Genomic DNA, 27,177 nt, shown 5'->3' with positions numbered 1-27,177 from the left:
AAAAAATTACTCAGCTATTTTCCTGGAGCAGTATCAAAATTTGTATCTGGCTTAACACATCTGACCTGACAGTATTCAGAGGAAGTGAACACATGTTCTCTGAGTAATCCCCTAGATAAATCTGCAGCCGAAGGGGCAGTGAGATCAAATTCCAGTGTTTTCTCTCCACTGAAATAAAATTAAAATTCAAAAGTTGCATGAAGAGGCTTTCTACCCTTTATGGCCCACTGTAGTCTGGTAGAGACCATCTAGGGGAGAAGGAGAAGTGGCTGACAAGCACGGTGGTGATGATGGAGTTAGAGAGGGAGAAAGAGCTGGACATGTGGAGTTACTGATGAGAGGGAGTGTATGGATTGGTCCTACGATACCCATTTTGAAAATTATTTTTCCAGTAGTGGTTACACTCTCTGTCAATTCTACCTTGTGAAAGTGAGTAATAGTAGGTGGTGTTAGCCTGGTCACAGATTATTATTCTTTCCAGTTACAAAGCTAAGCAGAAAATCTGGAGACTCTTACTTCCTGACCCTATTACCGTCCTTTTTCAAACCCTCGTGTTAAGTAAGGGGCCTCGACCAAGAAAAATACTTGAGGGCTGTAGAGTAATAAGAAGAACCTTTTTTTTTTCCTTCTCCCGTTGGCTTAAAGAAAAATAAGCTTTCTGCTTATTTCTTTGACCTTATGGGGAAAACTATTCCCTGGGTTGTACCCTTAGCCAGAGGAAAAGGAACTAACTCAGATCTTCTGTTGGAGACGTCCTAGCCTTTTCTCCAAGTCAGCCCATCTCAGCCTTGATACTATCTGACACTTAGGGTCCATCACCCTTTTATTCTTGGGGGCTGTTCTGTGCCTTGTAAGATACTTTAGCCAGCGTCTTTGGCCTCTACCCACTGGATGCTGGTAGCGCCCTCCCCCTCCAGTGGTGACCTGTCTCTTGTTGTTGTTTAGCCCCTCAGTCAGGGGGGTGGCTTGCCACGCCCTCCTCCAGGGCATCTCTCCCACCCACCTCTGTGCTCTGCCAAGTGGAAGGTAGAATTGTTCCAATGTCCCCCACCCCTATTTGAGAACCTCTGCTGTCATGTGTTAGGTGATTTGTTGATAATATTTTCCCGATTTTAGTGTTATTTTTTTAATATTTTGTCCCATTTCAAGTATTTTAGGCACTGTAGAAATAAACTGGAAGCACATTTTCTAACTTGGGCAAAAATGAGCGCAGCGTCTTTCTTTGATTTAAGAATTCAGCACTGTCACCTTTGGGTGCGTGGTACAGTGTTTTTTTTTGTGCAGGTGGGGACCCTTTTGTGGGTCAGGAATATATATTTAAAACAATATTGAGTCGCAGTGTAAAAACATTTCTTACTTGTAATAACAGAAAAAAACATTTGAAAACTGCTGGTCTAGTGTCCCTTTTCAACTGGAATATTCTAAACATGTTCTTCATAGCAGTTGGTATTTGGTCAGCCCAGCCAAATCAGGTTAAACTTATCAAATAGACTTGGAAATATGAAACATTCAAGCTTGTGGATTGCAGTAGGTTTGAGACTTTCTTTTAACTTTAGTTTCTGGTGCATATCATCTTGTTTGCAAGAAGAGAAAAGCTCTGAACTCCATCACATATTTTAGAACATTCTTGGCACGTAACTTGTGGACTATTCATGCCCTCCCCCTACACAAGATACTGAAAAAAGATAGCTCCATTTTAACTGTTTTCTTCATCAGCACGTGTGCAAAAATCCTGTTTTTTCATCGGTTAGTATTTATTTTGTTAACTTTTGTAAGAACTACACTGCATAGGGGAAAAGGCAAAAAGACGTTTTGTGTATTTATGAAGAATCAAACAAATATGAACATAAAGATACCTAAAAATTGATATCTAAAATAGATATCTCCTCACACTCTACTTGTCCTTTTGAAAAAATCATTTTTACATGACAACCTTAGGTTAAACAATAGCCTGTGGGGAATACATGAAATGCCACAGTCTGCCATTACTAAGTTCTGACTTCAGCTGTTAATAGCAAAATTCTTGGCGCTCTGAAATCCATCAACACTTCTAATCACTTAAAAAACTGCCTTAGTTTTATACATACTAAAGAAAATACACTTATATTTTGAATTACTTCATTTATTCAGGGTACTTTTTAAAGATTGAAACACTTCCAGAAAGCTCGGTTTCATCTTTTCAGTGGTAAGAGTACATTTCTGACTAGTTTCATATTGCTATTAATAGAAGTTCTCTTAGGATGGTTGTCTTTTTCTCTAAGGAAAAACACTGGTGATTATTCAAAAGTTATTTAAATTATAATTCGTTTATTGTCACAAGGGAGGTTTTTGTATCTTTGTGTTTTTAATTTAGGTGATATCCAGTAGTGATATTAAAGGTATTTTCATGGTAGTTTCAGGGGAACTTTGTGGTTATTTTCTATTCCTCTGAGTTGTATAATGTTCTAAATTTTATATTTGTAAAAGATCAGTGGATGTATCACAAAAACTCACAGGTTTATTTAATGGTGCCTTTCTGTATTATGATATTATTGAGCCACAATGCCTCATTTTTGTGTGTGGAGTGAAGGCAGGTATAGAAAACAAATGAAGTCCTGGTGGGTCAGATGGTAAAGAATCCGCCCACAATTAGGGAGACGGGTTCGATCCCTGGGCTGGGAAGATCCCCTGGAGGAAGCCATGACAACCCACTCCAGAATTCTTGTCTGGAGAATCCCCATGGACAGAGGAACCTGGCGGGCTACAGTCCATGGGGTCACAAAGAGTCAAGACACAACTGAGTGACTAAGCACAATGTTGGTTAAAAGCTACCAACAGAGGGAGATTCATTTAAGAAGCCGGATGTTGGCATTGACCTTAGTAGACTAAGTAACAATACTAATGTGGATTTGAGAGTAAAATTTCCTTATTAGCAAAAGACACTAAGTATTGTCCTCAGAATCTAGGTACAGAGTTGTTGTTCCTTCCTTGAAGCTAGTTGTGGAACTAGTTAGAGATAACTTTTTCATAGGTTAATGTACAGTTTCTTTATTCATTCAATTCGGTTCAGTTCAGTCGTGTCCAACTCTTTGTGACCCCCATGGACTGCAGCACACCAGGCCTCCCTGTCCATCACCAACTCCTGGAGTTTACTCAAACTCATGTCCATGGAGTTGGTGATACCATCCAACCATCTCATCCTCTGTCGTCCCCTTCTCCTCCTACCTTCAGTCTTTCCCAGCATCAGGGTCTTTTCAAATGAGTCAGCTCTTCACATCAGGTGGCCACAGTATTGCAGTTTCAGCTTCAGCATCAGTCCTTCCAATGAATATTCAGGACTGATTTCCTTTAGGATGGACTGGTTGGATCTCCTTGCAAATAAACATTTATTTTACAACTGCTACTTGCTAGATACTATGTTCTTATTCATAGGCTTTTAAAACTCTGTTCTAGTAAATAAAATCAGCCCTGCATTGTTCTTAAAAATAAAAAATCAAGATAATAGAAAGTTTTCTTAAATTCATCTGTATCCATATTGAGGTTAAAACTCAGAAGTGTCACTTTTAATAGTTTTTTTTGAAGTTCTGAACAATTCGAGAAGGTGATTATAAACAGCTCTTTTGAAGGAGAAAATAGTATCATTTTGAAAGGATGTATTCATTTTCCTATTAGACATTTATTTGAATCCCATCATTAAGGAATGCTAAATGATACAATTGGAGCAGCAGCTGAAACTTTTTAATCAGTATTATTGTCTCTTTCCAGGTGCTCAGTGAAATAGCACATTTTATGATAGAGGGAAGAATGCGGATATTGGATTTTTACTATGTGTTAAGTTAGCTAGGTTTCCATATTCAGTTGCTGAGGGAATTTCTGGAACAAATAATGCTGCTACCAATATGTGAAGGGTTGCCGTGCCCTCCTCCAGGGAATCTTCCCCACCCAGGGGTCGAACCCCCATCTCTTAAGTCTCCTGCATTGGCGGGCTGGTTCTTCTACCACTTGTGCCACCTGGGAAGCCTGTCTTTAGTATAGCTTAAGTATTTTTAGAAATCATTCAACTTCTTACAGAGATTTTAGAAAAGGCTTGTGGTATTTGTAAGTAAATAGATGAAACTGATCATGTAGATTTATTTTTATAGTTTTATTTATTTTGAACAATTACTGTGAATACTCTTAAAGATTGGATTTATTATGATATGTATATATAAATATGGTATAATTGTTGCTAAGTTATGTTTACTTCTGTTTATTCTGATTGGAAAGTTCTTTGAACTCATAAAGCTAACCATTGATTATTTTGACCTAACCTGGCTTCACCTGGCTCACACAACTAGATTTACCAAGAACCATGTCATCTAGTATATCTTGTGTACCAGACGTATTGGTGGTTGGTATAAAATATCTGATGTCATACGTATTTTAAAATATTCACAGAACCCTGATTATTTATAGTGTAAGCTAAAGATATAAAGAATAATATATCACTTTTTTAACTTTTTTTTTTTAAAGGTGATGGATGTGGACATACTGTACTAGGTCCTGAAAGTGGAACCCTGACGTCTATAAACTACCCACACACCTATCCTAACAGCACTGTTTGCGAATGGGAGATTCGTGTAAAGACGGGAGAGAGAGTGCGCATCAAATTTGGTGACTTTGACATCGAAGATTCTGATTCTTGTCACTTTAATTACTTGAGAATTTACAATGGAATTGGAGTTGGTAGAACCGAAATAGGTAGGACATTTTCAATATATCAGTGGCCAGAGTTTTAAAACTGAAGCCATATTAGATACTTAACACTGAGTAATTATGCTCCATAGGATATGTGGGAAATTATTGGAATGTCTGGAAATCTTAAATTTGAATCTTTTTTTGGAAAAGAAGATTCTTGTCTGTCTTGTCCACTTTTCTAATAAGCTTGTGTTGGTTCCTTTGCAACAAGATACCACTCTACTGCTTCTAAGGAGGAGAAAGTCAATTATCTTTTTGTATTGGTTTTTTTCTTTGATAATTTTATCTGCAGTTAAATATAAGTCATGCTTAGGAGTCAGTATATCATAATAATTAAGAGCATGGGTTTTGGATTCAAATCTCCTGTTAGTAAAGTACTAACTCTGCTTTTAACTTGCTCTGTGTCCTCAGGCAAGTTACCTGATCTCTGTTTCCTCAGTTGTAATATAGCAAATGAGACTAGTACATGTGAAGTGCTTAGAAGGGTACCTGACACATAATATTTGCTTAGTAAATATTAGTTGCTCTTTTCCTTACTTTTAGCTAAGAACAATGGTTCTCAATTACGGCTGCATTTTAGAGTCACCTGGATAGATTTTTAAATAATGCCAGATCTCTGGTCCCCAACCTAAAGCAGTTGAATCAGGATTGGGTTGGACTCACACCTTGGGAATTTTAAAGCTTCCCAGGAGAATATACTTTGAGGTCAAGTTGAGAACCTTTGGTTAGAGATCAGCACCTTTCTCTTTAGCAGGAAAGGTAGAAAAATTCCTAGGACTATCTTGGTGAATTAATATCATAGAATAAATAAATCTATCTGTGACTTTATTTGGAAAGACTTACTGATACAGGTATGTAAAATGTCTTTTAGAACTATAACTGGAACTTAGTATCTTGTTCTTTTGAGCATCGTGTGCATCTCCTGGGCTCCTCTCCATCTCGAGTCAAACCCTTCATCTCTTCCCCACTTTTCAGCCTCTTACCTACCAAGAGGAACAGTTCCTGGTCTATTGAGCGATAACCACTGTTGTCTCCCAGTTAGCTCTCAATTAATCTGGGTTCTTGATCACCATGTGCATGTTGCCTTGAATATATGGTCTCAGATAAACTTTTAGAAACTCAAATTGCCTGAGGAACTATCTATAACTGTAACATTAATAGAAGGCAGCTGGATATTAACTGCCTCCTGAGGTGATGCAGTAGGGAGTCAGCAGTACCACCTGAGCAGCTTTGAGACAACGATGAAAAATGTGAACCATGATCTGATCAAGCCCTTAGCAGTTTCTAGAAAATAAAGGAGCTAGAGAAACACATTCTATCAACCATAAAGACTATATATAAGTGGCATTTTTTAAAAAAAGAAAAGGAAGGAGATCAAGATAACTGGCATGCATTAGAGAGAGATGTCTTCCAAAAGTAATGTGTGGCCCTTGTGATTTTGTTTGGATCTTGATCCAAATTGATTGCAAGAAGACATTTTTAAGATAAGCAGAGAAATTTTAGGGTAAGATAAGAGTAATTGGGCATACAGCAATAGTCAGGAATAATTTTTTGGGATGTGGTAATGTTATATTGGTTTGTTCAAGATCTGGTTTGTTAGAGACATTCTGAAGTTCAAAAAAAATGTCTTGGATTTGTTTTTAAATATGTCAGAGAAAAAAGTGGTAGGAAGAGGGCAGGTGAAACCAGAATGGCACACCAGGCACATGGGAGTGCATCTCTCTACTTTCGTGTTTGTTTGTTTTTTTTTAATTTCCATAATGAAAGTGCTTTTTATTAAAAAAAGACAAGAGGATTATGTATTTGGACAATAGGGTTATGCTGCTAAAGAGGAAGAGTGACATGGGAAAGAAATGGAGCACAGGTTTTAAATCACTCACCAGGTTCTCATACCAGTTCTAGGACCTACTTGCTGAGAATCGTTTCTACAAGGGCCTCGGTCCAGACTGCAAAGTCATCACCTGTACTGTAGGAAGCTTAAATGAAGTAATACTTTACAGTGCTCAGCTCTCCCTTATTTCCATGGGGTTTGTTTTCCCTTGCTATCTCTTCACACAGGTGAGTGGAAAGATGCAGAAAGGTCAAGGGGACTGAGTGAAGATTCCTGTTGGACTTTAGTTCTGCTCCACCCCACCTCCCTACCCCTCCCATCACCACCTACCATATATCCTCTGGTCCTCCATTTGAGGAGCTGTTTGGGGCAGGGGAGGGGAAGGGTAGAAAAGTAACTTTCCTGATTGGCAGAGAAATAAAGGTCATTCAAGAATAACTGTTTAATATTCTGATTAGGTAGATATGCCAGGAATTATAGGATAGAAACAAATATATGTGGGCATTAGGATTCCAGTGACAATGGTAAAGAATCCTGTTTTCTGTGTTATCTTTTCTCAGGGTCCCTTCTGAACAGAGGCAGCTTCAAATGAGCTGCGTTTTCCTATAAATATGGTTCCTACATTGGTATAAAGCTTAGATTTTTTTTTTCCCCTGTAAGTGTTAATTTTAGGGACTTTTATCCCCTGAAAGATTGTATTATGGAATAATCAAGAAAGCGAAAGGAATGTTTCTCAAGGAATCACTTTTTAAATTGTAAATCATTAGAATGTGACTTAATTGATAAAGCACTTTTGGCTTACATGGTTATTTTCTATTTTCTTTAAAGAGTGGGCAGTAATACGTAACATTAGTTAAACATATGAGTGTTTTATGATACTATATAACAACTTTTTAAGTAGCTAGACTGTCCAGAAATCTTTGTGAAATTAGTGTAGCGGTACCTATTTTCACAGACAAAAAGGATGTGTTTAATGATAGAGTTAAGACTGGCTCTCCAGATCTGTTCCTTTGATAGGCAGATTGTGTTGGAATGAGAAAAACTTTCATTGTGGCTTTTCCCCTTTGATTATTCTTTAATCTTTGGTGTCTGAGACATAGTGGTTGCTCTGTGGTTGCCCCACAATCATAAAGGTGAAAATTAAGTTCATTTGTTGTTAATCTTAACTTTCTATACATATATAACTCCAATATTTTATTTTGGTTCATAGACATCTACTAGCGTCGTTTATGGAGAAGGCAATGGCACCCCACTCCAGTACTGTTGCCTGGAAAATCCTATGGATGGAGGAGCCTGGTAGGCTGCAGTCCATGGGGTCGCTAAGAGTCGGACACGACTGAGCGACTTCACTTTCACTTTTCACTTTCGTGCATTGGAGAAGGAAATGGCAACCCACTCCAGTGTTCTTGCCTGGAGAATCCCATGGACGGAGAAGCCTGGTGGGCTGCAGTCCATGGGGTCGCACAGAGTCAGACACGACTGAAGCGACGCAGTAGTAGCAGCAGCAGCAGCAGCAGCAGCAGCATCGTTTCCCTGATGGATATTGTTGATAATTAGTCCAAACATGAAATTTAAAAACAAATATTTAAGAGAAAAATCTTTGCTTACTTGTGTCCTTTTCCCACTCTATTGTATATATTTTCTTCCTGGATTTTGCTTAAAATTTCCATTTTAAATGAACTTTTGGGGAGATGAAGTAATTTGTGGGTAGATCTCTAAAAGAGAAGCTAAATATTTTAAAACCTAGTAGCTATTAAAGGAAAATGCATTCTGTAAAATAAATGTAAATGTGTGTCTATGTGTTCAAAGGTATATTTAAAGATATATATTCTGTCTTAAACCTTCATCCAAAGTATCTTTAAAAATTGTGTCTCTTAGATTCTTCAGATAATATTTACAAAGAGGGAAACTGAGGTCCTCAGGGCTTCATCTCGTAAATGATTCCGTGTCTATTATGTTTTCAGAGAAGTTTCCCTTTCTGTATTGTTTGTCCCCTTTCTCTATAATATGCTTAGGTCTTCCTTGTTTAAGAGAAAAAGTAAATATGTTTTCTTTCTCTTTACCACCAAACCTTTTGAAAAAGCTAAAGTAATGATAATATTAGGTATGTAATGATGATAATGATTTCTAATTTTTTTTATTTCTTATTCTGTAGAAGCTCAGTTTAATAATGAAAATAACTACCATGCATGCAGTGCTTGCATTGTGCCAGGTACTATTCAAATCTCTTTTGTCAATTAACTTATGTAGTCTTCACAAGAACTCTTGAGATAGGTACTTTCATCACCCCCATTTACTGATGAGAGAACTACAGCACAGAGAGGTTGAATAAATTGCCCAAGGTCATACAGCTGGCGAATTGCTGTGTGGAATTCAAACCTAAGCAGCCTGGCTCCAGAATTGGTGTCTCTTACTGTAAGCCCTTGGCATGCTTGATTGTATTGAGTCCTACAAGAATCCTGCACATTATTCCCATAAAACAGATAAATTAAAAAAGTAAGCAACTTGCCCAAAGTCGTATAGGCAGAGTTGGGACTTGAATTAAGGTCTGGCTAACAGCAAAGTCTATAACCTCAACCACTAGGCTATAGAGTAATAGATACCAGCTATTAGTAGGTATCTATTGGCAGGTATTAACAGGTATCCAGCCAGTACATGAGACACAAGAGACATGGTTTCTATCCCTGGGTTGGAAAAATCCCCTGGAATAGGAAATTGCAAACTCACTCCAATATTTCTTGCCTGGAAAATTCCATTGACAGAGGAGCCTGACGGGCTACAGTCCATGGGGTTGCAAAGAGCAGGACCTGACTGAGCGTACACATGTGGTGGTGGTGACCTTACTCCTTAATTTCTTTTACTACATGGTCCACTTACCCTGTGGAGAAGGAAATGGCAACCCACTCCAGTATTCCTGCCTGGAGAATCCTGTGGACAGAGGAGCCTGGTGGGCTGCTGTCCGTGGGATCACACAGAGTCGGACACGACTGAAGCGACCATGCATGCATGCATACATTGGAAAAGGAAATGGCAACCCACTGCAGTGTTCTTGACTGGAGAATCCCAGGGACAGAGGAACCTGGTGGGCTGCCGTCTATCAGGTCGCACAGAATCGGACACGACTGAAGCAGCAGCAGCAGCCACTTACCCTAAACTGTTGAAACTAGCAACTTTCTAGTAAACATTAACTTTTTCCTTTTAGCTTTTTCCTTTATTTATTTTGAAATAACCATTTTTTTGGGGGGTGAGGGGGGCACGTGGCAGCTTGCAGGATCTCATTTCCCTGATCAGGGACTAAATCTGGGCCACAAGAGTGAAAGGCCAGAATCCTAACAACTAGGTCACCAGGGAACTCCCTATTCTGACATTATTTTTTCCTTACAGTCAGTATTATAAAATATTTAATAGTAGTTTCAACATAGGTATTGACCAATCAAAACAAATGTCAGCCCTGAAAAATCTGTTTTCTACAGTGACTAAAATATGTTAACTGATGCACAAACATAAGAGAGACAAACTTTTTATACAACAAACACAACTTATATGAAAGCTAACCACCCAGAGGTAATATCTTCCTTCATTAACTCGCTCAGATTTCTATTACAGATTATCCTAATCCTTACCCTTCTCTCTCTCTAAATCCTAGCTGGACCTGTAACTCTTGTATTTAGCTTCAGCCTCATGCTTAATTTAACTCTCTAAACCTCAGTCAACTGATTTTTCTTTTTGCAAGCTTTGTCATTTTTTCTTTGGACAATGTCCTCAAAAGTTTGGTATTTTGCCTTCCAAGGGGACACTGGAGATATCTGGAGATGTTTTTGGTTGTCCCACCGGGGACAGGCAGTGTTCCTGGCATCTAGGAGGTGTGTTATGTGCCTACAGCACATGGGACAGGCCCCCAAAGTACTGTCTGGCCCCAATTCTCAGTAGTGCTGCTTTAGATTGAGAGTATCAGCTCACTGCCTCCAAGTTGATCCTCAAGTAGTTAGTATTAAAATAAACATTGTACACATACTATTACTGTTAATAGTGTTTTAGTTTTATTGCATTGTGCTTAGAAAAATTATAATATTCTTCTTTATGGAACTTGCTTTTATGTATAACCTAAGATATCTTTTTTTGTGACTGTCTGATGTATGCTTGAGAGGATGGTTTATTCTCTAATAGTAAGATATAAAGTTTAATATGCATCCAAAATATCTTATTATGCTGTTTAGGTTTTCATATTTTTATCTACTTGATCTGTTTCTAGTATCTTTGTTCTTTTGGCATATCTTTGGGTTTTTACTTTTATAAAGGTGATTGCAATGTCGTTGCATAGCTATTCATAATTATATTGTCTTCATTTTAAATAGTGACTTCTAGCATTAAAAAGTTTCTCCTTTGTCATATTTAGTACTTTTTAGTTTGCATTTTTCTTTGTCTGATATTAGTATCACATAGACACCTTCCTCCTCATCTCTTTTTACATTCATTTGCTTGGCATTCCTGTCTTTGTTCATTCCTTTCCTTTTAGCCTTGCTGAATCATTTTGTTTGGGATGTATTTCTTGTATATTACATACTTGAGGGTCTCATTTTATGAACCAAATTGAAAATATTTTTTTTAAATAATTAAAGCTAAGACCTGTTTTATCTGTTTATAAAACTGTTTTGTTTTTTTTTTTGGCTTAACTCATGTTATTTTAAGGTATAATCAGTCATGTGTTTTATATTTGCTGTGTTTATTTCTTTGTATTGTTTTCTTTTCATCTATATTTAAACTCCTTTTGGAGTTTAAATAAGTTTTGTAGTTTTAAGTATTACCTTCCAATTTATTTGATTTTATGTTCTTAAATGCCTCTAATCCCATTGACTTCATGTTTTATTATCTGATTTGTCTATTTTTCATGGTGTCTTTTCATTCCTACCAGTTGCCTGTAACTCCTATCTTTTATTCATATAACATTCAGTGAACTGTTCTATTAGGTTGGTGCAAAAGTAATTGTGATTTTTGCCTTGTTGAAATTTACCATTTGATATTGAATACGTTCTGAAATAAATATGGTTATGTTATACCTCATTTTACTACATGTCTTTCACTGTGGTTTTTTTTTTTGCTAATGACTTATTACTTGCTGTGTATTTTATATGTATTTTAGACTATGGAAATGATGTTAGACAAAAAAGCAAATTTAAGTGATTTTCTTATATTTGAGTTCAAAATGGGTCAAAAAGCAGCAGAGACAACTTGCCACATCAACAACACATTTGGCCCAGGAACTGCTAACAAACATACAACACAGTGGTGGTTCAGGAAGTTTTGCAAAGAAGACAAGAGCCTTGAAGATAAGCGTAGTGGCCAGCCATCAGAAGTTGAAAATGACCAATTGAGAGCATCATCGAAGCTGATCCTCTTATAGTTATACGAGAAGTTGCTGAATTCAGTGTCGACCATTCTATGGTCGTTTGGCATTTGAAGCAAATTGGAAAGGTGAAAAAGCTCAGTAAGTGGGTGCCTCGTGAGCTGACCACAAATCAGAAAAATTGTCGTTTTGAAGTATCGTCTTCTCTTATTCTGTGCAACAATAAGGAACCATTTCTTGATCAGATTGTGACTTGCAATGAAAAGTGGCTTTCATACAACAACCGGCGATCACCAGCCCAGTGGTTGGACTGGAAAGAAGCTCCAAAGCACTTCCTAAAGCCAAACTTGCACCAAAAAAAGGTCATGGTCACTGTTTGGTGGTCTGTCGCTGGTCTGATCCACTACAGCTTTCTGAATCCTGGCAAAACCATTACATCTGAGACGTATGCTCAGCAAATCTATGAGATGCACCAAAAACTGCAATGCCTGCAGCCGGCATTGGTTGACAGAAAGGGCCCGCTTCCTCTCCATGACAAAGCCTGACCACATGTCTCACACCAGTGCTTCAAAAGTTGAATGAATTGGGCTGCAAAGTTTTACCTCGTTGACCATTTTCACCTGACCTCTCGTCAGCCTACTACCACTTCTTCAAGCATCTGGACGACTTTTTGTGGGGAAAATGCTTCCACAACCAGCAGGAGGCAGAAAATGTTTTAAAAGAGTTTATCAAATCCTGAAGCACAATTTTTATGCTACAAGAATAAGAAAGCATATTTCTCATGGGCAAAAATGTACTGATTGTAATGGTTCCTATTTCGATTAATAAAGATGTGTTGGAGCCTATTTATAATGATATAAAATTCACAGTCCGAAACTGCAATTACATTTGTACCAACCTAATTCTTTCCTCTTTCCTTCCTGCTGCTTTCCTCATTTCTACTCTGACAGAACAAAATTTATAACACATAGCCTGTATCATATAATATCTTAATCTTCAACTCATCCAACTTTTATCACTGTTTAAATATATTAAATGCTCACTGGCAGTCTTTTTACTTAAGTTCTCCCAAATGTATCTTAAATGAGTGAAGTTCATCTTTGAATAGACTGATTCCTTAAAAGAGGCTTGAGTACAGTTATCTTGTATGTTTAGAGCTGCTTAATTTAAGATTTTTTCTTACCTTGAGTATCAGTTTGATCTTATATGTAAGTTTTTGGTTCATATGTTCATTCTTTGATTTTTTTTTTTTTCATTCTTTGAGTTAAAAAAAAATGCTCTTCCATTATTGCCTGGCTTTTTTATGTTATTATTGTTTTTTGAGAAGTTTGATACTAATTGAATTCTCTTGCCCTTATAAGATACTTAATTTTTGTATTGAAGCTTACGTAAAGATTCCTTTAAAGTCAAACAGTTTTACAAGGATATGTATTGAAGTTTATCATTGGGTTAGTTTTCACTGTATCCAATGAGCTCTTTCACTATTTAGATTCTAGAAAACTTTCTTGAATTATAGTTTAATGTTATTTCTGTTCCATTGTCGTGTGTATCTTTTTAAAATACCTTAATTGTAAGAAAACAGCCTTCTTTGCTGTTTCAATCACATTCATTTAAGCCACGTTCTCATTGATACTTTTTACTTTTTTCAGTTTCCTTTTCTCATTGTATTCTTTTCTTCAACATTTATTTTTTTTTTTTTTTTTATTTTTTAATTTTAAAATGGTATACATGTGTTCCCCATCCCGAACCCTCCTCCCTCCTCCCTCCCCATACCATCCCTCTGGGCCGTCCCAGTGCACCAGCCCCAAGCATCCAGCATCATGCATCGAACCTGGACTGGCAACTCGTTTCCTACATGATATTTTACATGTTTCATTGCCATTCTCCCACATCTTCCCACCCTCTCCCTCTCCCACAGAGTCCATAAGACTGTTCTATACATCAGTGTCTCTTTTGCTGTCTCGTACACCGGGTTATTGTTACCATCTTTCTAAATTCCATATATATGCGTTAGTATACTGTATTTATGTTTTTCCTTCTGGCTTACTTCACTCTGTATAATAGGCTCCAGTTTCATCCACCTCATTAGAACTGATTCAAATGTATTCTTTTTAATGGCTGAGTAATACTCCATTGTGTATATGTACCACAGCTTTCTTATCCATTCATCTGCTGATGGACATCTAGGTTGCTTCCACGTCTTGGCTATTATAAACAGTGCTGCGATGAACATTGGAGTACACGTGTCTCTTTCCCTTCTGGTTTCCTCAGTGTGTATGCCCAGCAGTGGGATTGCTGGGTCATAAGGCAGTTCTATTTCCAGTTTTTTAAGGAATCTCCACACTGTTCTCCATAGTGGCTGTACTAGTTTGCATTCCCACCAACAGTGTAAGAGGGTTCCCTTTTCTCCACACCCTCTCCAGCATTTATTATTTGTAGACTTTTGGATCGCAGCCATTCTGACTGGTGTGAAATGGTACCTCATAGTGGTTTTGATTTGCATTTCTCTGATAATGAGTGATGTTGAGCATCTTTTCATGTGTTTGTTAGCCATCTGTATGTCTTTTTTGGAGAAATGTCTATTTAGTTCTTTGGCCCATTTTTTGATTGGGTCGTTTATTTTTCTGGAGTTGAGCTGTAGGAGTTGCTTGTATATTTTTGAGATTAGTTGTTTGTCGGTTGCTTCATTTGCTATTATTTTCTCCCATTCTGAAGGCTGTCTTTTCACCTTGCTAATAGTTTCCTTTGATGTGCAGAAGCTTTTAAGGTTAATTAGGTCCCATTTGTTTATTTTTGCTTTTATTTCCAATATTCTGGGAGGTGGGTCATAGAGGATCCTGCTGTGATGTATGTCGGAGAGTGTTTTGCCTATGTTCTCCTCTAGGAGTTTTATAGTTTCTGGTCTTACGTTTAGATCTTTAATCCATTTTGAGTTTATTTTTGTGTATGGTGTTAGAAAGTGGTCCAGTTTCATTCTTTTACAAGTGGTTGACCAGATTTCCCAGCACCACTTGTTAAAGAGATTGTCTTTAATCCATTGTATATTCTTGCCTCCTTTGTCGAAGATAAGGTGTCCATATGTGCGTGGATTTATCTCTGGGCTTTCTATTTTATTCCATTGATCAATATTTCTGTCTTTGTGCCAGTACCATACTGTCTTGATAACTGTGGCTTTGTAGTAGAGCCTGAAGTCAGGTAAGTTGATTCCTCCAGTTCCATTCTTCTTTCTCAAGATCGCTTTGGCTATTCGAGGTTTTTTGTATTTCCATACAAATTGTGAAATTATTTGTTCTAGCTCTGTGAAGAATACTGTTGGTAGCTTGATAGGGATTGCGTTGAATCTATAAATTGCTTTGGGTAGTATACTCATTTTCACTATATTGATTCTTCCAATCCATGAACATGGTATATTTCTCCATCTATTAGTGTCCTCTTTGATTTCTTTCACCAGTGTTTTATAGTTTTCTATATATAGGTCTTTAGTTTCTTTAGGTAGATATATTCCTAAGTATTTTATTCTTTCCGTTGCAATGGTGAATGGAATTGTTTCCTTAATTTCTCTTTCTGTTTTCTCATTATTAGTGTATAGGAATGCAAGGGATTTCTGTGTGTTGATTTTATATCCTGCAACTTTACTGTAGTCATTGATTATTTCTAGTAATTTTCTGGTGGACTCTTTAGGGTTTTCTATGTAGAGGATCATGTCATCTGCAAATAGTGAGAGTTTTACTTCTTCTTTTCCAATTTGGATTCCTTTTATTTCTTTTTCTGCTCTGATTGCTGTGGCCAAAACTTCCAAAACTATGTTGAATAGTAATGGTGAAAGTGGGCACCCTTGTCTTGTTCCTGACTTTAGAGGAAATGCTTTCAATTTTTCACCATTGAGGATAATGTTTGCAGTGGGTTTGTCATATATAGCTTTTATTATGTTGAGGTATGTTCCTTCTATTCCTGCTTTCTGGAGAGTTTTTATCATAAATGGATGTTGAATTTTGTCAAAGGCTTTCTCTGCATCTATTGAGATAATCATATGGTTTTTATTTTTCAATTTGTTAATGTGGTGTATTACATTGATTGATTTGCGGATATTGAAGAATCCTTGCATCCCTGGGATAAAGCCCACTTGATCATGGTGTATGATCTTTTTAATGTGTTGTTGGATTCTGATTGCTAGAATTTTGTTAAGGATTTTTGCATCTATGTTCATCAGTGATATTGGCCTGTAGTTTTCTTTTTTTGTGGGATCTTTGTCAGGTTTTGGTATTAGGGTGATGGTGGCCTCATAGAATGAGTTTGGAAGTTTACCTTCCTCTGCAATTTTCTGGAAGAGTTTGAGCAGGATAGGTGTTAGCTCTTCTCTAAATTTTTGGTAGAATTCAGCTGTGAAGCCGTCTGGACCGGGGCTTTTGTTTGCTGGAAGATTTTTGATTACAGTTTCAATTTCCATGCTTGTGATGGGTCTGTTAAGATTTTCTATTTCTTCCTGGTCCAGTTTTGGAAAGTTGTACTTTTCTAAGAATTTGTCCATTTCTTCCACGTTGTCCATTTTATTGGCATATAATTGTTGATAGTAGTCTCTTATGATCCTTTGTATTTCTGTGTTGTCTGTTGTGATCTCTCCATTTTCGTTTCTAATTTTGTTGATTTGATTTTTCTCCCTTTGTTTCTTGATGAGTCTGGCTAATGGTTTGTCAATTTTATTTATCCTTTCAAAGAACCAGCTTTTGGTTTTGTTGATTTTTGCTATGGTCTCTTTTGTTTCTTTTGCATTTATTTCTGCTCTAATTTTTAAGATTTCTTTCCTTCTACTAACCCTGGGGTTCTTCATTTCTTCCTTTTCTAGTTGCTTTAGGTGTAGAGTTAGGTTATTTATTTGACTTTTTTCTTGTTTCTTGAGGTGTGCCTGTATTGCTATGAACTTTCCCCTTAGGACTGCTTTTACCGTGTCCCACAGGTTTTGGGTTGTTGTGTTTTCATTTTCATTTGTTTCTATGCAAATTTTGATTTCTTTTTTGATTTCTTCTGTGATTTGTTGGTTATTCAGCAGCGTGTTGTTCAGCCTCCATATGTTGGAATTTTTAATAGTTTTTCTCCTGTAATTGAGATCTAATCTTACTGCATTGTGGTCAGAAAAAATGCTTGGAATGATTTCTATTTTTTTGAATTTACCAAGGCTAGCTTTATGGCCCAGGATGTGATCTATCCTGGAGAAGGTTCCATGTGCGCTTGAGAAAAAGGTGAAATTCATTGTTTTGGGATGAAATGACCTATAGATATCAATTAGGTCTAACTGGTCTATTGTATCGTTTAAAGTTTGTGTTTCCTTGTTAATTTTCTGTTTAGTTGATCTATCCATAGGTGTAAGTGGGGTATTAAAGTCTCCCACTATTATTGTGTTATTGTTAATTTCTCCTTTCATACTTGTTAGCATTTGTCTTACGTACTGTGGTGCTCCCGTGTTGGGTGCATATATGTTTATAATTGTTATATCTTCTTCTTGGATTGATCCTTTGATCATTATGTAGTGACCTTCTTTGTCTCTTTTCACCGCCTTTGTTTTAAAGTCTATTTTATCTGATATGAGTATTGCTACTCCTGCTTTCTTTTGGTCCCTATTTGCATGGAAAATCTTTTTCCAGCCCTTCACTTTCAGTCTGTATGTGTCCCCTGTTTTGAGGTGTGTCTCTTGTAGACAACATATGTAGGGGTCTTGTTTTTGTATCCATTCAGCCAGTCTTTGTCTTTTGGTTGGGGCATTCAACCCATTTACATTTAAGGTAATTACTGATAAGTATGTTCCCGTTGCCATTTACTATATTGTTTTGGGTTCGAGTTTATACACCGTTTTTGTGTTTCCTGTCTAGAGAATATCCTTAAGTATTTGTTGGAGAGCTGGTTTGGTGGTGCAGAATTCTCTCAGCTTTTGCTTGTCTGAAAAGCTTTTGATTTCTCCTTCATACTTGAATGAGATCCTTGCTGGGTACAATAATCTGGGCTGTAGGTTATTTTCTTTCATCATTTTAAGTATGTCTTGCCATTCCCTCCTGGCTTGAAGAGTTTCTATTGAAAGATCAGCTGTTATCCTTATGGGAATTCCCTTGTGTGTTATTTGTTGTTTTTCCCTTGCTGCTTTTAATATTTGCTCTTTGTGTTTGATCTTTGTTAATTTGATTAATATGTGTCTTGGGGTGTTTCTCCTTGGGTTTATCCTGTTTGGTACTCTCTGGGTTTCTTGGACTTGGGTGATTATTTCCTTCCCCATTTTAGGGAAGTTTTCCACTATTATCTCCTCAAGTATTTTCTCATGGTCTTTCTTTTTGTCTTCTTCTTCTGGAACCCCTATGATTCGAATGTTGTAGCGTTTAATATTGTCCTGGAGGTCTCTGAGATTGTCCTCATTTCTTTTAATTCGTTTTTCTTTTATCCTCTCTGATTCATTTATTTCTACCATTCTATCTTCTAATTCACTAATCCTGTCTTCTGCCTCTGTTATTCTACTATTTGTTGCCTCCAGAGTGTTTTTAATTTCACTTATTGCATTATTCATTATATATTGACTCTTTTTTATTTCTTCTAGGTCCTTGTTAAACCTTTCTTGCATCTTCTCAATCCTTGTCTCCAGGCTATTTATCTGTGATTCCATTTTAGTTTCAAGATTTTGGATCAATTTCACTATCATTATTCGGAATTCTTTATCAGGTAGATTCCCTATCTCTTCCTCTTTTGTTTGGTTTGGTGGGCATTTATCCTGTTCCTTTATCTGCTGAGTATTCCTCTGTCTCTTCATCTTGTTTAAATTGCTGAGTTTGGGGTGTCCTTTCTGTATTCTGGCAGTTTGTGGAGTTCTCTTTATTATGGCGTTTCCTCACTGTGTGTGGGTTTGTACAGGTGGCTTGTCAAGGTTTCCTGGTTAGGGAAGCTTGTGTCGGTGTTCTGGTGGGTGGAGCTGTATTTCTTCTCTCTGGAGTGCAATGAAATGTCCAGTAATGAGTTATGAGATGTCTATAGTTTTGGGGTGACTTTGGGCAGCCTGTATCTTGAAGCTCAGGACTGTGTTCCTTTGTTGCTGGAGAATTTGCTTGGTATGTCTTGCCCTGGAACTTATTGGCCCTTGTGTGGTGCTTGGTTTCAGTGTCGCAAACCCCACACTTTGACTTGGGCCATTTGTAGAGACGTGGATGGACCTAGAGACCAAAGTCATAAGATGCTGGAATTTAACTCGACAGTGGTGGTCCAAGAATAAAAGATTTCTGAATGAGGGATGACTTCTGAAAGCAGTTCTCAGCCAGAGCATCCATGTCTGCGGCTTTTCCGGAGCCCCACTGCCTGGCGGGAGATTCTTAGACCCATCTCGTTTAAGACCTTCTCGCTTGGAAAACTTCTTCAACATTTATTATCATATTTGCATTTGAATATTATTCCTTGTGCACCTTGTAATATTTCTGACATAATTTTGTCACTTTTTTAAAGCATTTCTTTTCTGAGATCAGCCAACTCTTTTTTTTCCCTACTTTTGGTCCATTTCTGTTCTTAGTTTTTGAGTTTCTGTTTCGAGGTGTTTTGCCATATCCCCAGTTGCTTGTTTGAGGACATTTGATTAAGTTTAGTGCTGTGTTCCAGTTTCTTTCTGTTTTACCATCATTTTGGGGGATGAGGGGGTTTCCATAAATTGAATTGCTGAGATTCTTATTTTTTTTCCTACCTTTTTTGTTTAAATAGATAAAGACAATGCCTAACTATTTCTGTGGACAATACTGGCAGTTTGCAGTGGTTTATATGGTTTACAAGTTTTGTAGTTTATCATAAGTTCATGATAGCCCTCTTCTATTAGTGTAGTAAATTTTTCTTTCCTACTTTTTTTTTTCCCCTCAAGAGAAGAGGCTATAGAAGGGAAGGGATTGTATATCCTTTATATATATATATAATCTTACAAGATCCTAAATTTCCTGCTCTTATTTGATCACGTCCCCATCTTTGCCATACAGTTTCCATATCTCTCTGCTACTTTTAACCTACTTCTCCCACCGAAGTGTTTCCTATCCAAAATTCCCCTATTCAGGATTTCTTTGCTTTTAAGTTCCTTCTCTGAGGTCAGTCATCTTATCTACCAGTGGATTTAGTTTTCAGTATTTTCTAGCTATGCATAGGATATCTTTAAGTGTCTTTGTCTCCCCTGATGGGTCTTTCATTAACCTTTGCCAGTTAAATTACTTTTAGACTCCATGAAATCTCTTGATATGTTTTAGGGATTTGTGACCCTAACAAAAATAAAATAAATTTCATTCTTGGAGTTTCTTTTAAAGTTTTCTTTGTCAAAAAAAAAGTATTATTTTACATCAAGTTAAAGTATAAATTATTTGATTTGAAAGAAGTGTTATTACAGTAAAATCATCATTAACATTTTATTTATGGGCAGGAGTTAAAGAAGTGATCTCTAATCTTAATGATTATGGGCGTCTTATGTAGTAGACATAAGAGCCATGTAAGAATTTCATGTGAGATAAAGTCCTGGTCTGTGAAAACATGATCTCAAGAAGGCTAAAGTCATCTCATATGTGTTTACCACAAAAATACATTGATTACTGTGAATTTTTTTTAATTAGAAGCTGGATGGGTACCCACATTTAACTTGGATTTGTTCCTAATGCAGAAGCGTTGTATGAGGTTGTTTGTTGCATTGGAAAGTACAGAAGCCACATGCATTTCAAAAGGCCTTAGTGAATCTCTGTACTCTAGAATGGTCAAGCTGGTTTGTGGACAAGAACAGAGAAATGCTGAAGCTTTGTCTCTGTAAATGGTGTCCTTCGGAATGTTTTTTCTAATGTTTTGAGACAGGTTAGTGAGGAATTGACACCTGTCCCATTTCTCATTGTCATTCAACTGGATAAAACTAGGCCATGTGATGCTGACCGTGCCCAAGAACTCCTATTTGTGAACCCTTACAGGAAATGTTAAAAAGTCTTTGACATCTTATTAGTGGTAAAAAGTTTACTTTTCCAGAAAATCTTTGGAAGAAATTTCTTGGTATGCTATGTATGTCTCACCTGTGATGCTTGGCAGCACATTTGGTTTTGCTGAAGTCCACACAGTTATAACTCATTGCTTTTCACATTAGTGTACTTAGTATAAGAAAACTCTGCCAGCTGTCCTAAAAGAAGCTGTCAACTTAATAAGAGCCAGTGCCTTGAGTCATTTACCTTTTCTGAGTATGGAGCTTTCCTCTATCCAGAAATGTGCTGATTTTCCAGAGAAAAAGTCTTACAGTTCTCAGTTCAGGTAGACAGTTTCACAAGAGAGAAGAAAAGCCTACTTAGAAAAATTTGATGAGGAAGATTGGTATTGCTTTGCAGATATTTTGATCCGCATGATTGCAAAAACATTTTCAGTCAGGACCCTTTGGTCACCATCATGGGTACTGATAAAAATTTGGGTGCTCTTTTGTCCATGCTGCCATTATGAAGGAGGATATTGGAGGAGGCAACTTTTCTTATAATCAGAGAAATGTAAAAGTTTTAGAGCTAAGTATATGACCTCCCTTACTCTTGGATTGGTTAAAAACATAGCTTTTAATATAGTGGTGTGATGAAATTTGTCTTTTTTTTAATATTGAGGCTATATTAACTGGCATAGCTCACTTAAGTAGCAGTGTAGAAGCAAATATTAAAAATCACTCTAAAAATCACTCTTAAATATTTTAAAAGATAGAAGCTATGTTAGGAAAATGTTTATTGCAATATTATTCACTGTGTAGAAAAATCAGAAGCAAGCTAAACTTCTGACAATAAGGAAACTAAGATATATCCACTATATGAATAACCCTTTTTGGCTGTTATTAATTGTTTGCTGTGAATGTTCTATCACCTATCTTTTGGTGAACATTAATGCATATTTCTGTATCTAGAAGAGGAATTGTTGGTTCCCTGACCAACCTAGATAGCATATTGAAAAGCAGAGACATTACTTTGCCAGCAAAGGTCCATCTAGTCAAGGCTATGGGTTTTCCAGTAGTCATGTATGGATGTGAGAGTTGGACTGTGAAGAAAGCTGAGCACCAAAGAATTGATGCTTTTGAACTGTGGTGTTGGAGAAGACTCTTGAGAGCCCCTTGGACTGCAAGGAGATCCAACCACTCCATTCTGAAGGAGATCAGCCCTGGGATTTCTTTGGAAGGAATGATTCTAAAGGTGAAACTCCAGTACTTTGGCCACCTCATGCAAAGAGTTGACTCATTGGAAAAGACTCTGATGCTGGGAGGGATTGGGGGCAGGAGGAGAAGAGGACGACAGAGGATGAGATGGCTGGATGGCATCATTGACTCAATGGACGTGAGTCTGAGTGCACTCTGGTAATTGGTGATGGACAGGGAGGCCTGGTGTGCTGCAATTCATGGGGTCGCAAAGAGTCGGACACAACTGAGCAACTGAACTGAACTAAACTGAGTGTCCATATGGTCAGCTTTGGTAGATATTGCCAAGAACCTCTGTGGTTATGCCATTCCACACCCACCACCAATGTAGGAGAGTTCTAGTTATTGTTCTCTATTTTTTTCTTTTATCACACTTCTAGTTTGTATGAACAGATATCACGTTGTAGCTTTGCCTTATTTAATGGCTAATGATATTGTTCTCTCTTCATGTATTTATTAGCCACTGAATGTCTTCTGTGAAGAATCTTGAAGTTTTTAATGCATTTTTTTCTATTGGATGATTATTTTCTCATTTGTAGGGGTTCTTTTATATATTCTAAATATATGGGTTCTTTTTAGATATAAATGGTTATGGGTTCTTTTTAGATATAAATGTTACAAATATTCTCCCTTAATATACCTTTCCTTTTTATTCCTTTATATTGGTATCTTTTGATAAGCAAACATTAATTTTAACTTAATTTTAATGTTCACAATTTTTTTTTTTTCATGATTAGTATTAATACTTTTCACATTCTGTTTTAAAATGTTTGCCCCCTTACAGGTTATAAAGATGTTCTCAGGGTTTTCCTCTAAATGCTTTAATTTTCCCCTTCTCCACATTTAAATCCTCAGTCCATCCAGATTGTTCTTTGTGAATGTGTGAAGTAAGAGTAAAGGTCTCAAGGTACATTTTCTCACGTGAAACTTCAGTTCAGTCGCTCAATCGTGTCCGATTCTTTGTGACCCCATGAATCGCAGCATGCCAGGCCTCCCTGTCCATCACGAACACCCGGATTTCACTCAAACTCATGTGCATCGAGTCAGTGATGCCATCCAGCCATCTCATCCTCTGTCGTCCCCTTCTCCTCCTGCCCCCAATCCCTCCCAGCATCAGGGTCTTTTCCAATGAGTCAACTCTTCGCATGAGGTGGCCAAACAATTGGAGTTTCAGCCTCAGCATCAGTCCTTCCAGTGAACACCCAGGATGGGTCTCCTTTAGGATGGACTGGTTGGATCTCCTGGCAGTCCAAGGGACTTGCAAGAGTCTTCTCCAACACCACAGTTCAAAAGTATCAATTCTTCGGCACTCAGCTTTCTTAACAGTTGAACTGTCACATCCATACATGACCACTGGAAAAACCATAGCCTTGACTAGACAGACCTGTGTTAGCAAAGTAATGTCTCTGCTTTTGAATATGCTATCTGGGTTGGTCATAACTTTCCTTCCAAGGAGTAAGCATCTTTTAATTTCATGGCTGCAGTCACCATCTGCAGTGATTTTGGAGCCCTCCAAAATAAAGTCTGATACTGTTTCCACTGTTTCCCCATCTATTTGCCATGAAATGATGGAACCAGATGCGGAACTAGATGCCATGATCTTCGTTTTCTGAATGTTGAGCTTTAAGCCAACTTTTTCACTCTCCTCTTTCATTTTCATCATGAGGCTTTTTAGTTCCTCTTCACTTTCTGCCATAGAGGTGGTATCATTTGCATAGCTGAGGTTATTGATATTTCTCCTGGCAATCTTGATTCCAGCTTGTGCTTCTTCCAGCCCAGCGTTTCTCATGATGTACTCTGCATAGAAGTTAAATAAACAGGGTGACAATATACAGCCTTGATGTACTCCTTTTCCTATTTGGAACCAGTCTGTTGTTCCATGTCCAGTTCCAACTGTTGCTTCCTGACCTGCATGTAGGTTTCTCAATAGGCAGGTCAGGTGGTCTGGTATTCCCATCTCTTTCAGAATTTTCCACAGTTTATTGTGATCCACACAGTCAAAGGTTTTGGCATAGTCAATAAAGCAGAAATAGATGTTTTTCTGAAACTCTCTTGCTTTTTCGATGATCCAGTGGATGTTGGCAATTTGATCTCTGGTTCCTCTGCCTTTTTTAAAACCAGCTTGAATATCCGGAAGTTCATGGTTCACGTATTGCTAAAGCCTGGCTTGGAGAATTTTGAGCATTATTTTACTAGTGTGTGAGATGAGTGCAATTGTGCGGTAGTTTGAGCATTCTTTGGCATTGCCTTTCTTTGCAATTGGAATGAAAACTGACCTTTTCCAGCCCTGTGGCCACTGCTGAGTTTTCCAAATTTGCTGGCATATTGAGTGCAGCACTTTCACAGTATCATCTTCCAGGATTTGAAATAGCTCAACTGGAATTCCATCACCTCCACTAGCTTTGTTCATAGTGATGCTTTCTAAGGCCCACTTGACTTCACATTCCAGGATGTCTGGCTCTAGGTCAGTGATCACACCATCATGATTATCTTGGTTGTGAAGATCTTTTTTGTACAGTTCTTCTGTGTATTCTTGCCACCTCTTAATATCTTCTGCTTCTGTTAGGTCCATACCATTTCTGTCCTTTATCGAGCTCATCTTTGCATGAAATGTCCCCTTGGTATATCTAATTTTCTTGAAGAGATCTCTAGTCTTTCCCATTCTGTTGTTTTCCTCTATTTCTTTGCATTGATTGCTGAGGAAGGCTTTCTTATCTCTCCTTGCTATTCTTTGGAACTCTGCATTCAAATGAGTATATCTTTCCTTGTCTCCTTAGCTTTTCGCTTCTCTTCTTTTCACAGCTATTTGTAAGGCCTCCTCAGACAGCCATTTTGCTTTTTTGCATTTCTTTTCCATGGGGATGGTCTTGATCCCTGTCTCCTGTACAATGTCATGAACCTCCGTCCATAGTTCATCAGGTAGTCTGTCTATCAGATCTAGTCCCTTAAATCTATTTCTCACTTCCACTGTATAATCATAAGGGATTTGATTTAGGTCATACCTGAATGGTCTAGTGGTTTGCCCTACTTTCTTTAATTTAAGTCTGAATTTGGCAATAAAGAGTTCATGATCTGAGCCACAGTCAGCTCCTGGTCTTGTTTTTGCTGACTGTATAGAGCTTCTCCGTCTTTGGCTGCAAAGAATATAATCAATCTGATTTCAGTATTGACCATCTGGTGATGTCCATGTGTAGAGTCTTCTCTTGTGTTGTTGGAAGAGGGTGTTTGCTATGAACAGTGTGTTCTCTTGGCAAAACTTTATTAGCTTTTGCCCTGCTTCATTCCGTATTCCAAGGCCAAATTTACCTGTTACTCCAGGTGTTTCTTGACTCCCTACTTTTACATTCCAGTCCCCTATAATGAAAAGGACATCTTTTTTGGGTGTTAGTTCTAAAAGGTCTTGTAGGTCTTCATAGAACCATTCAACTTCACCTCTTCAGCGTTACTGGTTGGGGCTAGGATTGGATCACCATGATATTGAATGGTTTGCCTTGGAAATGAACAGAGATCATTCTGTTGTTTTTGAGATTGCATGCAAGTACTGCATTTCGGACTCTTTTGTTGACCTTGATGGCTACTCCATTTCTTCTTAGGGATCCTGCCCACAGTAGTAGATATAATGGTCATCTGAGTTAAATTCACCCATTCCAGTCCATTTTAGTTCACTGATTCCTAGAATGTCGGCATTCACTCTTGCCATCTCCTGTTTGACCACTTCCAATTTGCCTTGATTCATGGACCTGACATTCAGGTTCCTATGCAATATTGCTCGTTATAGCATTGGACCTTGCTTCTATCACCAGTCATACCCACAACTGGGTATTGTTTTTGCTTTGGCTCCTTCCCTTCATTCTTTCTGGAATTATTTCTCCACTGATCTCCTGTAGTATATTGGGCACCTACTGACCTGGGGAGTTCCTCTTTCAGTGTCCTATCATTTTGCCTTTTCATACTGTTCATGGGGTTCTCCGGAGAAGGCAATGGCACCCCACTCCAATACTCTTGCCTGGAAAATCCCATGGACAGAGGAGCCTGGTGGGCTGCAGTCCATGGGGTCACTAAGAGTCGGACACGACTGAGCAACTTCACTTTCACTTTTCACTTTCATGCATTGGAGAAGGAAATGGCAACCCACTCCAGTGTTCTTGCCTGGAGAATCCCAGGGACAGGGCAGCCTGGTGGGCTGCCTCTATGGGGTCGCACAGAGTCGGACACGACTGAAGTGACTTAGCAGCATGGGGTTCTCATGAACCTTATTCATCTTAAAATGTGCAAATACTGGATCTGTCATTTATTCATGAACAAAATAATGTTGAAATAGCCACTTTCCCTGAAATCAAAGTGAACAATGACTAAGTAGTCCTAATCTTTCCTTCTTTAGAAGGAAAGGCAAATCCATTCTTAGTGATATTACTGAGTCCCTTTTAAACATATTAATTTGTCCCTCCCCACCTCTCTCTCTCCCTTTTGGTAACCATAAGTTTGTTTACTGTGTCTGTGAGTCTATCTTGTAATGAATTCATTTGTATTATTTTTTAGATTCCCTGTATAAATGATATCATATATCATCTTTGTCTGACTTACTTCTCTAGGTCCATTGATGTTGCTGCAAATGGCAATATTTCGCTTTTTATGGCTGTGCGTGTATATATGTGTATATACATACATACACATATATATGTATGTATATATATATCACATCTTTATTTTATCCTTTCATATGTTGATAGACAGTTAGATTGCTTCTGTATCTTGACTGTTGTAAATAGTGCTTTGTGAACACAGGGCGGGATGGGTACACGTGTCTTTGTGAACACAGGGCGGGGTGGGTACACGTGTCTTTGTGAACACAGGGCGGGGTGGGTACACGTGTCTTTTCAAGTTAGAGTTTTTGTCTTTTATGAATATATTACCAAGAGTGGGATTGCTGGATCATATGGTAGCTTTATTTTACAGTTTTCCATAGTGGCTACACCAGTTTACATTCCCATCAGCAATATAGAAGAGTTCCCTTTTCTTCACGCCCTATCCAGCATTTATTATTTGTAGAATTTTGATGATAGCATTCTGACAGGTTTGAGGTGATACCTCATTTCTCTA

General features: G+C 37.7%; 1 protein-coding gene across 2 annotated transcripts in view; it reads left to right on the top strand.

The window, feature by feature from the left end:
• The window catches only part of DCBLD2 (discoidin, CUB and LCCL domain containing 2), a 90,114-nt gene that overhangs the window by 17,914 nt on the left and 45,023 nt on the right, over nucleotides 1-27,177 (top strand). Inside the window, exon 2 of one of the 2 annotated variants that reach the window (XM_061439418.1) lies at nucleotides 4,492-4,719. The exons of the other annotated variant lie outside the window; for it this stretch is intronic. Within the exon in view, the coding sequence (XP_061295402.1) occupies nucleotides 4,492-4,719 (228 nt within the window). The remainder of the gene's footprint in view (nucleotides 1-4,491; nucleotides 4,720-27,177) is intronic. 2 annotated transcript variants of the gene reach the window in all.

This window comes from Bos javanicus, chromosome 1, assembly GCF_032452875.1.
Source record: "Bos javanicus breed banteng chromosome 1, ARS-OSU_banteng_1.0, whole genome shotgun sequence".
In the NCBI taxonomy this organism is placed as follows: Eukaryota; Metazoa; Chordata; class Mammalia; order Artiodactyla; family Bovidae; genus Bos; species Bos javanicus.
This window is presented reverse-complemented; position numbering and strand designations above follow the sequence as displayed.